This window comes from Gambusia affinis, linkage group LG21, assembly GCF_019740435.1.
Source record: "Gambusia affinis linkage group LG21, SWU_Gaff_1.0, whole genome shotgun sequence".
In the NCBI taxonomy this organism is placed as follows: Eukaryota; Metazoa; Chordata; class Actinopteri; order Cyprinodontiformes; family Poeciliidae; genus Gambusia; species Gambusia affinis.
In genome coordinates, this window is record NC_057888.1 from 17,801,985 (window position 1) to 17,819,727 (window position 17,743).

The window sequence follows — 17,743 nt, forward strand, 5'->3', positions numbered from 1 at the left end:
AAGTAACTTTAATCGGACTACTGATTACTCCTTGAAAAAGTAACTTAGTTATATTACTGATTACTTGATTTGGAAAGTAACTAAGTTACTTTCCAAGTCAAGTAGTAACTAACTGCAGGATTAAGTAACTTTTTAGTTACTTTCAGCAGCTGCTAACAACAACGCTCTGCCTCCTGTGAAAATCACATTGAGCTTTGCCAATACTTAATTGTAAGTTATTTTATAATGGTAACATCAACAATGTGTCTCCACTGATAAGGTTGAACTGAAGAGGAGATTGTACAAAAATAAAAAACATGAGTAATTTGTGTGGTCCACTGTTGTCTGGAAAACTCTAAGAAGGATTTTAAAGCCCCCCTCCCCCCAGCCTCCAGATTCTGCGTTACGCCCCTGAGTTTGATGTCGCAGCGCACAGAGCTCCTCCTGCAGCTCCACAGCTCAGATGGCTGCGACACTTACCGTAATATTAATAATTATAACGGTGCTAACTTGCCATTATAACTATTGCCAACTACGGACACGTTTATTCGTGGCTGTTTTCACGTTTATTGCGCTGTTCATATTGGTCTCGATGTTTGCAGTTTTCTGAGCGCAAGCTAAGCTCAACGTCTTTCAGAGGTAATATATTAACTTGACATTAACAAAGACACAGCGGGACGGATCATCCGGAAAGTGATGAACAGGAGAGACTGAGTAAAACTACCTTAATGACGGACAAATTCTGGGATTTATTATGAGTCTGTGCTTATTCCCAACCCCAAATGAGCAACTTCACGTTCAAAAACGAGCCCAAAAAGGCGCAACCTGCCGCTCATTAAATTTGCAAGCGACTTTTAAAAGATGAAGCCCAAAGCCGCTTATAATAATCGGACTTGGCGACAGAAACTGAAGATAGTTCCAGTTTTTCCACCAACAAAATGCGATCTCCTCCATTGTTTACATTTCTGTCGATAGAGACGCCGGTCACCGACAAGACGAGTAGAGGAAATACGATTCAATAACAAAAGAAGATAGTAACACAGTAACGCAAAAATGATTTTGATAAGTAACTGTAATCTGACTATTGTATTTGAAATAGCAACGCGTTATATTATTCGTTACAGAAAAAAGTGGTCGACGTCAGTAACGTTACTGACATCACTGGCCAAAACATCCTCTAAGGGGGGAAACATTTCCACTGATCCCCGCTCCACACGCGCACCCCACAGTACCAACTTTTTCCTAAATCCACATGGGTAATGCGTAAAAGACGTTTCTCTCACATCAGTAGACAGCAAGCAGATAGCTTTTCCGGTTTATTTTTTTCCCTCGCACCGCGCCTCCCCTAAAGTGCTCTGGCGCCCCCCAGGGGAGGCGCGCCTCACACTTTGAAAACCGCCGGCGTAGTGAGCACTTAGCGCCCGCCTCGGTTAGCTTCTTCCTCACGTTGTTGAAGGCCATCCGTTGCGCCACAACTTCAGCTGTGTAGTCAGGAAAGATGGACACACGGGCTCCGTTGTACATCAGGGGTGAATGCAGACGGCTGAGTCGCAGAATGTTAGCCACGTCCCTATCGTTGTGGATCTTTGCGATGATAGCACGTGGTCGCTCCTCGGGTGATGGTTTCGGCCTAAGACTACGGTGGGCGCGATCAATCTTGATGGGTTTGGCAAAATTATCCTTCCCGAGTACCTCCGGTAACAGCCGTGAAATAAAGTCAGTAGGACGACCTTGTTCTACACCTTCCTTGATGCCAAGCACCCTTATATTGCATCTGCGGGACCGACCTTCCAAATCACTTAGCTTCACTCTCAACAGGGCGTTAGCTTCCCGGAGTTGATCACAGGAGGCTTCGAGGGCTGAGATGCGGCCATCAGCAGACGACATGGCTTCATCAATGGTGTTGACTCGGCTCTCTAACTCCCGTTGTTGATTTTGCACGGCAGAGAGAGATGATTCAATAGCGTTGAAACGACCCTCCATTGTCTTCTTAAGGTCATCAATATGATCGAAAAGTTTAGCAACTTGCACCCCCTGGGCTGTGATAGCACCTAGGATAGCTTCGTTGCTAGCTCCGGAACTCAACTGAGCTGTCTCCTTCTGTGCGCCGTCCTTCTTCCCCATTTTGGAACAAGAGTAAAAAAAAGTATACCCAATCTCTAAAAATAAAACAATATTGAATAGAGGGCCAGGTGTGTTATGTTAAAAGCGAAGTTTAAGGAGATGACACGGAGCCTCAGAAAAAAGCGCCTACTCCATTGCAGCGCTCTAGCGCCCCCCAACCCATGTTTAGTATACTTAATGGAGTAAGTAAATGACAGTAAACATTCTAATGATACCCCACATGCTACTGAAAGTATTATGCTTACATTAGCATTTTGGCTAATTTGATCTTATACACTTACTTTATCATACTGAATGTTGCACGTCCAGATTACTTAACATTCTCCACATGCTATTGATTACATTGCAGCTTACTTTAGCATTGATGCTAATTTTTAGCATCAGAACGCTGGGTCCAAACCGACGGGCATACTTTGGCAGGCCCCAGTTAAATTTCTTCAAGAATTTTCTAGTTTGGTTCTATTATTTTAGGGACTCCCGCACTTCCCATATCTGTGCCCTATGTCCCTCGCACTTTGTTCAGCATTTATAATTTTTAAACCATTAACATGTTTTTTATGAGCCGCCTTTAAACTCAACAGGAGCCCGAAAATACTCCCGCAGTTTTTGCACCTGTGCTAACCGACTGAGGCATCATGCTGGTGCTGTGCAGAGGCTGGTGTGTTAAATTCATGCCAACAGACTAAAAGACAAAGAACGTTTACCAGTTTAAAAAGAAATTAAAAGAATTTAATAAGTTGACTAATGCTGTCTGATGCAGATAAGGTTAGCTAAATGATGTCTAGTCATTGACTAACCTTAAACTTGTTATGAAGAATAAGCTACTAAGTTATGATCTATCTTGAGGGGTAATACTGGGTGATTGTTTGAGGGGGGCTGAAAAGTCATAGAAGTAGTTTTACTGCAGTCCACTTTTTACTTTTACTTGACTATGAACTAATAAATACTTGTAAACTAGTTAATGAACTCATTAACTGTCAGTTCATAAGTTCTTAGAATGTTCTTTCCAAGTAATGTGCAAAATTTTAAGTTTAATCTAACAAATTTCCTTTTATCTTCCAAAAAATATCAGATTTTTTTTTCTAGCAAATTTTAACATTTTGGAGCTCAGAAGTGTCTTTTTTTCCCTAGAAAAATGCAGAGTTTTTTGGGGGCGGAATTGTACCGTGTCTACATCACATGTGTCAAATCTGGCCCGCCGTAGCTTTTTATGTGGCCGTCTAGATTCCCAAGTTATATCAAGTAGTTCCTCTTATACCAATAAATATTTTTCACAGATCTCCAAAATTCATACAAAATCAACTGGTCCCCACATTTCTTTCTTTCTGATTTTACTGCAAATTTTTCCACCATTAATCGATTAAAAAAAGTCAGGTTTCACATTACAGAAATTAACACTTCAAAAGCACAAAATCCCAGATGGACTGATCAGTGTGAAAAGATGTTTCATATTTCTTTTTAAGAAACACGCATTGAATGCAGAAACAAACAGATGTTTATTGATATTTTAACAGTCTAATGGGTTTTATCATTAGATCCTGACACAACCGGCCCTTTAAGAACATTCAGATTTTTAATAAGGCCCAAAATGAAAATGGGTTTGACGCCTCTGGTCTACACTGATCCTCTTATGCCGTAGTACTTACTTGAGTAGATTGATTTTGCATACAGAAATAGATTTCAAAGATTGAAAATATTAGATTCTTAGACTAACATGATTATTCAGCATCTTTGTTTGCATTATTATTGTTTAGAGTGTACGTAGTTTCCCACTAGCAACAGTAAATCCTGAATATAAAACCGACATTTAACTAACATAACCAACATAAAATGTAATAATTCCTAAATAACAGGAATAATTATAGCTTGCACTTAAATCAAAATTTCCAATTACAAATTTGGGATTAAATGAAAGTCTTCTCTCATTTACTTCAATAAATAAAGTTAACAATTCCTCTTTTTTCTGTTTTCTTCCCTAGATTGCCGACGACATAACATTTATAAGGAGAAGCCATGTGACCAGGAGAGGAGCTCCACTCTGGACCAGGAGGAGTTAGAACCTTTGCAGGGGAAACAAGAACAGGAAGAGCCAGAGGATCACAAACATCAACAGAGAAAAGTGGGAGAGAAAGAAGTTGACTGCAGTCAGAGTGAAGAACAGGTTGCATCAAAACAGGAGAGTGATACCTTCATGGTGGCTACAGCTTATGAGCAAACACACCACAATCAATCAGAACCTAACGGAAACCAAGTCAACTTCCAGGAAGCTGAGAACCAAAATGAGGAGAGAAGCGAACCTTTCACATGTGTCATCTGTGAAAAACATTTCACTACCAAATATGCTCTCAATGATCATATTAGAATTCATACTGGTGAAAAGCCGTTTTCATGTGGGAACTGTGGACAAAGTTTCAGTCGAAAACAGCATTTAACTCAGCACATGATGATTCATACTGGTGAAAAGCCGTTTTCATGTGGGAACTGTGGACAAAGTTTTAGTAGAAAACGGGATTTAACTCGGCACATGATGATTCACACTGGTGAAAAGCCGTTTTCATGTGGGAACTGTGGACAAAGTTTTATTCAAAAACAGCATTTAACTCGGCACATGATGATTCATACTGGTGAAAAGCCGTTTTCATGTGGGAACTGTGGACAAAGTTTTAGTAGAAAACGGGATTTAACTCAGCACATGATGATTCATACTGGTGAAAAGCCGTTTTCATGTGGGAACTGTGGACAAAGTTTCAGTCGAAAACAGAATTTAACTCAGCACATGATGATTCATACTGGTGAAAAGCCGTTTTCATGTGGGAACTGTGGACAAAGTTTTATTCAAAAACAGCATTTAACTCGGCACATGATGATTCATACTGGTGAAAAGCCGTTTTCATGTGGGAACTGTGGACAAAGTTTTAGTAGAAAACGGGATTTAACTCAGCACATGATGATTCATACTGGTGAAAAGCCGTTTTCATGTGGGAACTGTGGACAAAGTTTTATTCAAAAACAGAATTTAACTCGGCACATGATGATTCATACTGGTGAAAAGCCGTTTTCATGTGGGAACTGTGGACAAAGTTTCAGTCGAAAACAGGTTTTAACTCAACACATGATGATTCATACTGGTGAAAAGCCGTTTTCATGTGGGAACTGTGGACAAAGTTTTATTCAAAAACAGGTTTTAACTCGGCACATGATGATTCATACTGGTGAAAAGCCGTTTTCATGTGGGAATTGTGGACAAAGTTTCAGTCGAAAACAGGTTTTAACTCAACACATGATGATTCATACTGGTGAAAAGCCGTTTTCATGTGGGAAGTGTGGACAAAGTTTCAGTCGAAAACAGGTTTTAACTCGGCACATGATGATTCACACTGGTGAAAAGCCGTAGAACTATTTTCCATATTTGTTCTATGTTGAGGTTCATTATAAAAGTCATTAGATGAAAACTGGAGGACTTTCTTGTTTATAAAGTGGGGAAATGGTTTAAGTATCTAATTTGTTAAATGTGATAATTTGGATCTTAACATTTGGATACTTAGAGATGTACAACGTGTACTTGAAGTATTGATTTGTATTATTATCTTTGTAGAAAGAATGAGTGGGGTGAATGAGGTTAACTTTAATACACTTTTAATCCAAAATAAAATGTGCTGTTGTGCTCTATTTGTAGATGTTCATTAATTATTTTGCACTTTGAAATTTACTGTATTAAAAAAAATCTTTGATAGGTCTGTCTTTAAAGCAAAACTAGACTGAAACTGAAGCTGTTATTTGTTTCAAATTATATTAACCAGTCTAGGTAAAAAAAATGTTATCTAATGTTAGCTTAAATGTTAATATCATCTTGGCTTATGCTAGCGTGTTGGTTAACACGACTTAACCCATTAAATACGGGTGGTTTAGGTTTTAGGTAAAAAAAATGTTATCTAATGTTAGCTTAAATTCTTTGATTACCATGTTGCGGTATGTTAGCATAACAATCCATTGGGTAAGTCAAGCTTAGCTTTTTTGTCCCAATTAAACAAAAGCTAATGTTACCTTAAATGCTACGTCATGTTGAGTAACAGTAAATTAACCTGTTAAGGTTAGCAGCTATTATCGCTGTGGGGTGGAGAGCCTTCTCTGTCTGCATCACTTGTGGTGAGAGGATGGCTCTGCAAAGTTGTGGTCAAAGCTGCACAAAGGACTTTGGGGAGCAGCCTTTCAATTTCTTGATCTGGGACCTGAGTATAAATTTCTTCCCACAAACTATCAAGGTGGTATGATAATAAAAATCCTTAAATCCTTGAACAATTTGTGCATTGAGGAATACACTTAGCATGCTACAGGTAAATGTTATTTAATTTGGTTAAGAATAATTATTGTACTATCAGTAAGTGATTTGTAAGCAATGTTCTTAGTTGCCAGAGGAACACAGTACTGCCTCTATCAGCTCAGATGTTCAAACTGATTAAAAATGAGGATGGATGCTTTCTATGAAAATATTCCTCGCCATCTTCCAGGTTCTTTCATCAAACAGTTGAGACAGAGTTTCACCACTATTTACCCGCTACTTTACCCGCCATTGAAAGTATTCTTAAAAGTTTGTCTGATAATCTGCAGCTCATGTGACCAAACTAGCCAAGGAGATGAAGTTAAAACACTCAATATTGTCAACATTGTCACTCAACAATGTCTCAAGATTTATGAAAATCTGGTCATTTGATAAAACACTCAACATCTCTATCTTTTAAAAAGACTCCAAAATTACTGGGTCTTTTAAAAAGATAGAGTCTCTGAGAACAGTTCTTTAAAACATTGCCAGTTTTTTTTGTGTTTTGAGCTGACTGTCCAGGAATAACACGAAGTATTTAAAATTAGCCACAGTTTCAACAGGCTGGCCAACGAGAGAAACTAGAACCACTTTGGGGACCAATAATGCCAGAATTATTGTTTTGAATAAATGTATATATTTTTCAAGAACAAGGCAGCTAATATCAGCCATCTCCTCAGTCTGTCAGTTCTGAAGTCCGATGATATAAACGTAGTTTTTTCCTTAATCCCCATTTTACTGCAGTTACTTCCTTGTGGGTCTTTATATGTTATGCTGTCCCAGAAAATGTAAATAGGTTTTAGGATTCAAAGCGAAAGCTTGTCAAATGTTTACAGAATGGATCAGCTATATGTCACTATTAATAATGATTTGTACTGAATCAAATTTATGCTTAATTTGACTGATCATTTGGTGCTTCTACGCGAGTGGACTGGTTCTTTATTAGCATAATCAGGGAGACCTAATAGAGGAAAAGTTTTATATACTAAACATATGCACATAATAGAAGACATTCACTTTGTCTTAACAAGTGTCCAACTATCCCTGTATGTACATTTTATTTAGTAAATGTAAAAACAAATTTTTGACTTGTCTTGCTTTGTTATATGTCTTTGTTATATGTGTTGATTCTGCCTGTATTTTGTTTTTGTTCTATTTTTGTCCTATGCAAAATTAAGTCTATAAAATCAAGATGATCAAATAATTACTGACTTATTATGATGTTTAACCAAATATTTAACAATTGGTATATAAGAAAGGCTTACAGTGATTCAGATACACAATGGCATTTATGTAGAAAGTTAGATGTTCTATATTACCATCCATAGTCAATTTCCTAATAGCCTTACAATTCATGCCTCAAGAAAACAATAGAACACTCCTATATTACAAGTAAATACTAAAACATTTAGCTCGCTGGATGTCTGTTTTTCTGTTCTTTTTACATTTGCTAAAATGGCAACAAAAAAAAGCTGAGCATTTACAGGATAATAAAAAAAACCCCATAATTTTGAAAGAGTTTGTTTGTCTGGTTTATTTGTGCAATTGGTACTCCTTGTGAAATGGTGAAAACGGTCTAAAAATAATCTAATCTTTCATTGCTTGAGGATAGCCTTACATGACAAATGTAGGAAAATAAAGCATTAAATGTTCAAATTCATTTTCACTCTGCCAATTTGAATTCAGTTTGAAAAATAGCAACCAAGTATGTCAACATCATGCCTGGAATACTTTGCAGAATGACATGAAGACCAAGATCTTGTTCTGAAGATATTTTGCCTTTTTTTTTTTTTTTTTTTTTTAAATTGGTCCCATTACAACTACAAAGATCAATTCATTTTAATGGGATTTTTTATTTTTTTTTTTTTTACTGAATAATACAAACTGCCTTAATTATGAGAGGAAGAGTCTGATTTCAGTTAAATCATCACTATGAGTTTCTTGTAGGTAAATAATGTCAATTTTCTTTTGGTTCAATGTTTGGTAAATTAAAGCACGTTTTTCAGCCTCCCTCGCCCAGTTAAGATTCAAAGATGCTATTTTAAAATAATCCATATTGGGTTAGAAGCTAAAACCAACACAGCAGAAACCTATGAGAAATAATAAAGTGCTGCTGTGCATCATTCTAATCATAATTGTTTCCTTACTTTGGACATTCTTTTCTTTAACCCAAAGACTTCCTGATCTGATAAACTTGATACCTCTTTGTTCTTGATGTGATACCTTGCCAAGAAATAAAATAATCTTAAATTAGGAAAATAACTTAAAGTTAAATTGGATTTAGTTGATTTTATTTAGAAATAATTTGAAAAGTAAAATTGATCAGATTATCAGTGTTGCTTATTTAAAATGAACGCAGTTATTTATTAATAGTTTGTAATCCTTGAATGACATTTTGATCCACACTCTTTACCAGTTGGTGGCATCTCCATTGTTTGCCAACCGCCAAAAAAATAAAAAATAAAAAATAAAAAATCGAAGAAGAAAAAGAAGCAGAAGCAGAAGAAGCCGTTGAAGAAGAGCCGTTTTGTTGCTTGTTCCCCTTATTTGTCTGTCTTTTTCTGTTTATTTTTGTCATTCTATCACTCTGTTTGACGTCTGATTAATTTTAATGTATATTTTTATTTTACTTTTTTTATTTTTATGTCTTTGTATTTGTTGGGTTTTCTTGTTCAGTACTCATGTTTGACAATGAACCACACTTCTTTTGTTAGATAGCTGTGTTCACTTTATTGCCAACGTTCCAGTTAACAACGTCTTCACTTCTTTGTTTTATTAGAACAATGCAGTCTACACACACGAACTTGCTCTCACTGCCCCCAGTGGACAACAGCAGTACAACATGCACATAAACAGAAAGTGACAGGATGCAGAACTTACAACTGTACCTTTCAACGTAAATTAGAATGCATGAACATATAACACAAAATAACTTAAAGACAAGTTAAGATGAGAACATATTCTAACAGTATTTTTATTTATTTTTATTTTTTTATTTTCTTATAATTATGTGTGCCATAAGCCTGTAAGACTTGTTTTCTTCTTGTGTGTACATGCCACGTGGTATTGTAAACTTGTTCAAATTGTTTTAAAAAAATACAAAACAAAACAAACAAAAACAAAAACAAAAGAGCCGTTTTGCTTAATGGACGAATTTTTCAAAATGTTTTCGGTCCAGTTTAAATAAGTTTATGAACAACTGGTTAACTGCTGCAGAAGAAACATTCACAGAGTTTAAAGAAATAACCGTCAAGTCGGAGGAAGAGATGGATGATCAGCGCAGACTGCTGGATTTTTTCCGGACTCCCCAGATAATCTTACACCGAATAGGTAGGAAACACCAGTGTTTGGTTTTCCATCTCCAGCCGCGATTGTGGCCAGACATTTTGTCTAACTTTCGGAATCTATCAATGTTGCTTTGACATTTTGGGTCCTGGTTAAAGTTTTAAAATAAAATAATAGGTTAAGTTATATCAGTTTCATCTAGCTACAGTGAATCGTAGCATGACCAGGCATCTTTACTTTCTGCCTGTACAAGAGCAAGTCAATAAAATAGTTTAATAATCAACTGTAAGTAAAATATCTTGTACATATGTTCTTTAAAAGGTCTTCTATAGAAGATATATAATGATAATTTTATCCCCGCATGCATCCGTTATTCATAAGAAGAGTAACGTAACCATGGCAACCAGCACCGCGGCGGAGTTAGCCTTGCCTTCTTCACCTAGTAGTGGTTCTATTACTGGGGCCCATAGCAATGCACAAGGAGAGCACTTATTGTTCTACACCCAATAGAATGTTTCTTTATTATTATTATCAACTTTTTCTTCCGTCACCGTTTATGCTCGCATCATTCAGCCCACCCACAAAAGTGGTATCAAAACGTGCGGCTCGATGCCGGGAGGGGCGCTATTACCTTTATTAGGATTCGGATTTACGATGGCGACGTAAAAAGTGAAAAACGAGTAAAATTTCCAGCTGTCGAAACGCAGAGCATAACTGACACCAACCACCATTCCGTTAGTGTGAAATTAAGTCAATTTTTGACCCCAAAACAATTTTGAAATCGCTGTCACGCCCACAAATTTCGCCCTATCGGTATCAAACTCGGTGACGACATTGACACGTATGCCTGTCAATGTAAAATGTTTTCGATATTTCTCTAGCGCTTACGGTTTTCTGTCAAGGTGCTTCAGAGCAAACTCATGCGCTAACTGACGCTCTCCCAGATTCACTTCCATAGATTTCTGAAAAATTTTCTGAGCCCTGCACACACTATCTTTGTCTCATCACTGTAATTACTGTGAATGAGGTATAAATATGAATTGCGGTACTATTGGAGACGACAAATAGCCCTCTCATACGCTTCAAACGGTTTTCGATTATGTCTCTCGGTTCCTGAAAGGCAAAAGTTTGTTCAGGGTGCTTTTTCCATATTAACTGACTGGGTGTCTCACAAAGATAGAATTCTTTTTACACCTTTCTGTCTCACACACGACAGTTAGCAGCTGATCCATTACCATAGCAACGGAACACATGAGGGTAGAGCAGCTGATTATGACTACAAGAACGCATCACTGTAGTTCTTTTTATGGCAGAACTCTCTGGAATGAGCTGGGCTTGAGAACTGTTGTGGGCATTTTATAACTGATTTTAACCAACCATTGTTACAAACAGGATTAGTGTGTCAATTTTAAATGAAGCTTAATGGAAATTTCACAATAAAAGTCCCAACATTTCAGTCAGGTTAGTGCAATAATATTAGCCTGTGTTATCTTTTTCTCTCAGGTTACTTATGCACTGGCCTGAAGTGCAAGCCAGTGCATTAGCATTAGCCTTTGACCTAATGATAATAAAAAGTACTACAAAAACGCCATATCTGTAGTTCTAACTAACACTCAGTTAAAACAGAGAGCTGAGCTTCCATTTAGAACGACTGGCTTAGACATTGGATTAGTGTGGGCATTTAATATGAAGCTTTTGTTTATTTTTCAAAATAAAAGCCTTTATATTCCCCTCAGGTTAATGCACCGCCTATGGCGGTGCAATAATATTAGAATGCACTATATTCTTCTCTTAGGTTAGGGAATTGCCTTGCACAGCAAGGCAGTTCATTAAGATTAGACTTTTACCTTAAATAAGCTATTAGCAATTTTTCTTACTTATTAGTCATTTTAAATATACTGAATGGAGTAAGTCAATTACAGAAAACATTCTAATGATAACCCACATGCTGTTGGCAGCATTTAGGCAAGGATATGTTTGGCCTGCTTTGATCAGAAAAACTAACTGCTTCAAACTATTGAATTCTGTCTCTCCCTGTGTGTTTCACTCACGTGACAGTTGAGCTGCTCTTTAGAACTACAAAGACTGAAGGTTAGAACTACAACATGGCGGAAACCTCAGTGCCTACAGAAGAGGTCTGAGCTGAATGTCAAAACTACAACATGGCGGAACTGTCAGTTACTACAGAGGAGGACTTAGCTGACCTTTAGAACTACTTGTGTTTTGAGCATTAGATAACCGATTTAACACAATCACTGTTACACATGGGATTAGTTTGACCATTTATAATGAAGCTTACTGAAAATTTCAAAATAAAAGTGTAGGCAATTTTTACATCTGATAATTGCTTTTTTGAGCATTGTATAACCGATTTAACACAATCACTGTTACACATGGGATTAGTTTGGCCCTTTGAAATGAAGCTTAACAAAAATTTCAAAATAAAAGCCTTGACAATTTTTACATCATGTAATTGCTCTTTTAGGCTTTATGTGACTGGTTTATCCAAAGCACCCTTACACATTGGATTAGTGTGGGCATTTATTATGGAGCTTTCTGCAAATTTCAAAATAAATCCTCAATATGATCCCCAGGTTAGTGCACTGCCACAGGCGGTGCAATGATATTACTCTGCATTATATTTTTCTCTCAGGTTAGGTACTGCGCAAGGCAGTTCATTAGCATTAGCCTTTTTGCTTAAATAAGCTATTACCTATTTTTCTGACTTAGCCATGTTTAGTATACTTAATGGAGTAAGTAAATGACAGTAAACATTCTAATGATACCCCACATGCTACTGAAAGTATTATGCTTACATTAGCATTTTGGCTAATTTGATCTTATACACTTACTTTATCATACTGAATGTTGCACGTCCAGATTACTTAACATTCTCCACATGCTATTGATTACATTGCAGCTTACTTTAGCATTGATGCTAATTTTTAGCATCAGAACGCTGGGTCCAAACCGACGGGCATACTTTGGCAGGCCCCAGTTAAATTTCTTCAAGAATTTTCTAGTTTGGTTCTATTATTTTAGGGACTCCCGCACTTCCCATATCTGTGCCCTATGTCCCTCGCACTTTGTTCAGCATTTATAATTTTTAAACCATTAACATGTTTTTTATGAGCCGCCTTTAAACTCAACAGGAGCCCGAAAATACTCCCGCAGTTTTTGCACCTGTGCTAACCGACTGAGGCATCATGCTGGTGCTGTGCAGAGGCTGGTGTGTTAAATTCATGCCAACAGACTACCAAAAGGCAAAGAACTTTTACCAGTTTAAAAAAAAAAAGAAATTAAAAGAATTTAATAAGTTGACTAATGCTGTCTGATGCAGATAAGGTTAGCTAAATGATGTCTAGTCATTGACTAACCTTAAACTTGTTATGAAGAATAAGCTACTAAGTTATGATCTATTTTGAGGGGTAATACTGGGTGATTGTTTGAGGGGGGCTGGGAAGTCATAGAAGTAGTTTTACTGCAGTCTACTTTTTACTTTTACTTGACTATGAACTAATAAATACTTATAGTTCTTAGAATGTTCTTTACAAGTAATGTGCAAAATTTTAAGTTTAATCTAACAAATTTGCTTTTCTCTTCCAGAAAATCTCACTTTTTTTTTTCTAGCAAATTTTAACATTTTGGAGCTCAGAAGTGTTTTTTTTTTTTTCCCTAGAAAAATTCAGAGTTTTTTGGGGGGCAGAAATGTACTGTGTCTACATCACATGTGTCAAACTCAAGGCCCGGGGGCCAAATCTGGCCCGCCGTAGCTTTTTATGTGGCCGTCTAGATTCCCAAGTTATATCAAGTAGTTCCTCTTATACCAATAAATATTTTTCACAGATCTCCAAAATTCATACAAAATCAACTGGTCCCCACATTTCTTTCTTTCTGATTTTACTGCAAATTTTTCCACCATTAATCGATTAAAAAAAGTCAGGTTTCACATTACAGAAATTAACACTTCAAAAGCACAAAATCCCAGATGGACTGATCAGTGTGAAAAGATGTTTCATATTTCTTTTTAAGAAACACGCATTGAATGCAGAAACAAACAGATGTTTATTGATATTTTAACAGTCTAATGGGTTTTATCATTAGATCCTGACCAGTGTTGGCATAGTTACTTTGAAAAAGTAACTTTAATCGGACTACTGATTACTCCTTGAAAAAGTAACTTAGTTATATTACTGACTACTTGATTTGGAAAGTAACTAAGTTACACTAAAAGTAACTTTTTAGTTACTTTCAGCAGGTGCTAACAACAACGCTCTGCCTCCTGTGAAAATTATATGGAGCTTTGCCAATTCTTAATTGTCAGCTATTTTATAATGGTAACATCAACAATGTGTCTCCACTGATAAGGCTGAACTGAAGAGGAGATTGTAGAAAAAACAGTACAAAAAAATAAAAAACCTGAGTAATTTGTGTGGTCCACTGTTGTCTGGAAAACTCTAAGAAGGATTGTAAAGCCCCCCCACCCCCCACCTTCAGGTTCTGCGTTACGGCCCTGCGTTTGATGTCGCAGCGCACAGAGCTCCTCCTGCAGCTCCACAGCTCAGATGGCTGCACAGATTTGTGACACTTATCTTAATATTAATAATTATAATGGCGTTAAATTGCCATTATAATCATTGCCAACTACGGACACGTTCATTCGTGGCTGTTTTCACGTTTATTGCGCTGTTCACATTAGTCTCGATGTTTGCAGTTTTCTGGAGCGCAACGCGAAGCTCGACGTCATTCAGAGGTAATATAATAACTTGACATTAACAAAGACACAGCGGGACGCATCATCCGGGAAATGATGGACAGGGAGAGACTGATTAAAACTACCTTAATGACGGACAAATTCTGGGATTTATTATGAGTCTCTGCTTATTTCCAAGCCCAAATGAGCAACTTCACGTTCAAAAACGAGCCCAAAAAGGCGCAACCCGCCACTCATTAAATCTGCAAGCGACTTAAAAAAATGAAGCCCAAAGCCGCTTATAATAATCGGACTTGGCGACAGAAACTCAAAATAGTTCCAGTTTTTCCACCAACAAAATGGCATCTCCCTCCATTGTTTACATTTCTGTCGCATAGAGACGTCGGTCACTCGACAAGACGTGTCGAGGAAATACGATTAAATAACAAAAGAAGATAGTAACGCACAGTGATTTTGATAAGTAACTGTAGTCTGACTACTCGATTTGAAATAGCAACGCTACTCGTTACTGAAAAAAGTGGTCCGACGTCAGTAACGCGTTACAAATTAACGCGTTACTGACATCACTGATTCCTGACACAACCGGCCCTTTAAGAACATTCAGATTTTTAATAAGGCCCAAAATGAAAATGGGTTTGACGCCTCTGGTCTACACTGATCCTCTTATGCCATAGTACTTACTTGAGTAGATTGATTTTGCATACAGAAATAGATTTCAAAGATTGAAAATATTAGATTCTTAGACTAACATGATTAGTCAGCATCTTTGTTTGCATTATTATTGTTTAGAGTGTACGTAGTTTCCCACTAGCAACAGTAAATCCTGAATATAAAACCGACATTTAACTAACATAACCAACATAAAATGTAATAATTCCTAAATAACAGGAATAATTATAGCTTGCACTTAAATCAAAATTTCCAATTACAAATTTGGGATTAAATGAAAGTCTTCTCTCATTTACTTCAATAAATAAAGTTAACAATTCCTCTTTTTTCTGTTTTCTTCCCTAGATCGCCGACGACATAACATTTATAAGGAGAAGCCATGTGACCAGGAGAGGAGCTCCACTCTGGACCAGGAGGAGTTAGAACCTTTGCAGGGGAAACAAGAACAGGAAGAGCCAGAGGATCACAAACATCAACAGAGAAAAGTGGGAGAGAAAGAAGTTGACTGCAGTCAGAGTGAAGAACAGGTTGCATCAAAACAGGAGAGTGATACCTTCATGGTGGCTACAGCTTATGAGCAAACACACCACAATCAATCAGAACCTAACGGAAACCAAGTCAATTTCCAGGAAGCTGAGAACCAAAATGAGGAGAGAAGCGAACCTTTCACATGTGTCATCTGTGAAAAACATTTCACTACCAAATATGCTCTCAATGATCATATTAGAATTCATACTGGTGAAAAGCCGTTTTCATGTGGGAACTGTGGACAAAGTTTTATTCGAAAACAGCATTTAACTCGGCACATGATGATTCATACTGGTGAAAAGCCGTTTTCATGTGGGACCTGTGGACAAAGTTTTAGTAGAAAACGGGATTTAACTCAGCACATGATGATTCATACTGGTGAAAAGCCGTTTTCATGTGGGAACTGTGGACAAAGTTTTAGTAGAAAACGGGATTTAACTCGCACATGATGATTCATACTGGTGAAAAGCCGTTTTCATGTGGGAACTGTGGACAAAGTTTAGTCGAAAACAGCAATTAACTCGGCACATGATGATTCACTCTGGTGAAAAGCCGTTTTCATGTGTGAACTGTGGAAAAAGCTTTATTCATAAACATCATTTAGCTCTGCACATGAGGATTCACACCGGTGAAAAGCCATTCTCATGTGGAAACTGTGGAAAACGTTTTTATCGAAAACAGCATTTAAATCGGCACATGATAATTCACACCGGTGAAAAGCCATTCTCTTGTGGAAACTGTGGAAAAAGTTTTTTTCTAAAACTGCATTTAACTCAGCACATGATGATTCACACTGGGGAAAAGCCGTTTTCATGTGTGAACTGTGAAAAAAGTTTTATTCAAAACAGCATTTAACTCGCACATGATGATTCATACTGGTGAAAAGCCGTTTTCATGTGGGAACTGTGGACAAAGTTTTAGTAGAAAACGGGATTTAACTCAGCACATGATGATTCATACTGGTGAAAAGCCGTTTTCATGTGGGAACTGTGGACAAAGTTTTATTCAAAAACAGCATTTAACTCGGCACATGATGATTCATACTGGTGAAAAGCCATTCTCTTGTGGAAACTGTGGAAAAAGTTTTTTTCTAAAACTGCATTTAACTCAGCACATGATGATTCACACGGGTAAAAAGCCGTTTTCATGTGGAAATTGTGGAAAAAGTTTTTGTCAAAAGCAGAATTTAATTCAGCACTTGATGATTCACACTGGTGAAAAGCCGTTTTCATGTGTGAACTGTGGAAAAAGTTTTATTCGAAAACTAGATTTAACTCGGCACATGATGATTCACACCGGTGAAAAGCCGTTTTCATGCGTGAACTGTGGAAAAAGTTTTAGTCATAAACCAAATTTAACTAAGCACATGATGATTCACACCGGTGAAAAGCTTTCATGTGGGAACTGTGGACAAAGTTTTATTCAAAAACAGAATTTAACTCGGCACATGATGATTCATACTGGTGAAAAGCCGTTTTCATGTGGGAACTGTGGACAAAGTTTCAGTCGAAAACAGAATTTAACTCAGCACATGATGATTCATACTGGTGAAAAGCCGTTTTCATGTGGGAACTGTGGACAAAGTTTTATTCAAAAACAGCATTTAACTCGGCACATGATGATTCACACTGGTGAAAAGCCGTAGAACTATTTTCCATATTTGTTCTATGTTGAGGTTCATTATAAAAGTCATTAGATGAAAACTGGAGGACTTTCTTGTTTATAAAGTGGGGAAATTGTTTAAGTATCTAATTTGTTAAATGTGATAATTTGGATCTTAACATTTGGATACTTAGAGATGTACAACGTGTACTTGAAGTATTGATTTGTATTATTATCTTTGTAGAAAGAATGAGTGGGGTGAATGAGGTTAACTTTAATACACTTTTAATCCAAAATAAAATGTGCTGTTGTGCTCTATTTGTAGATGTTCATTAATTATTTTGCACTTTGAAATTTACTGTATTAAAAAAAATCTTTGATAGGTCTGTCTTTAAAGCAAAACTAGACTGAAACTGAAGCTGTTATTTGTTTCAAATTATATTAACCAGTCTAGGTAAAAAAAATGTTATCTAATGTTAGCTTAAATGTTAATATCATCTTGGCTTATGCTAGCGTGTTTGTTA

General features: G+C 36.9%; 1 protein-coding gene and 1 long non-coding RNA gene across 2 annotated transcripts in view; both read left to right on the plus strand.

Moving 5' to 3' along the window:
* LOC122824314 (gastrula zinc finger protein XlCGF8.2DB-like) overlaps positions 1-16,426 on the plus strand; it is a 29,790-nt gene extending 13,364 nt beyond the window's left edge. Inside the window, exons 2-4 of the mRNA XM_044104764.1 lie at positions 4,476-5,172; positions 5,257-5,452; positions 15,881-16,426. Coding sequence (XP_043960699.1) covers positions 4,476-5,172; positions 5,257-5,452; positions 15,881-16,066 — 1,079 coding nt within the window. The 3' untranslated portion in view covers positions 16,067-16,426. The remainder of the gene's footprint in view (positions 1-4,475; positions 5,173-5,256; positions 5,453-15,880) is intronic.
* LOC122824318 lies at positions 9,554-15,667 on the plus strand. The gene is made up of 2 exons (XR_006369478.1): positions 9,554-9,751; positions 15,435-15,667. It is a non-coding gene; the product is annotated as an uncharacterized LOC122824318 (long non-coding RNA).
* Positions 16,427-17,743: the final 1,317 nt, after the last annotated feature.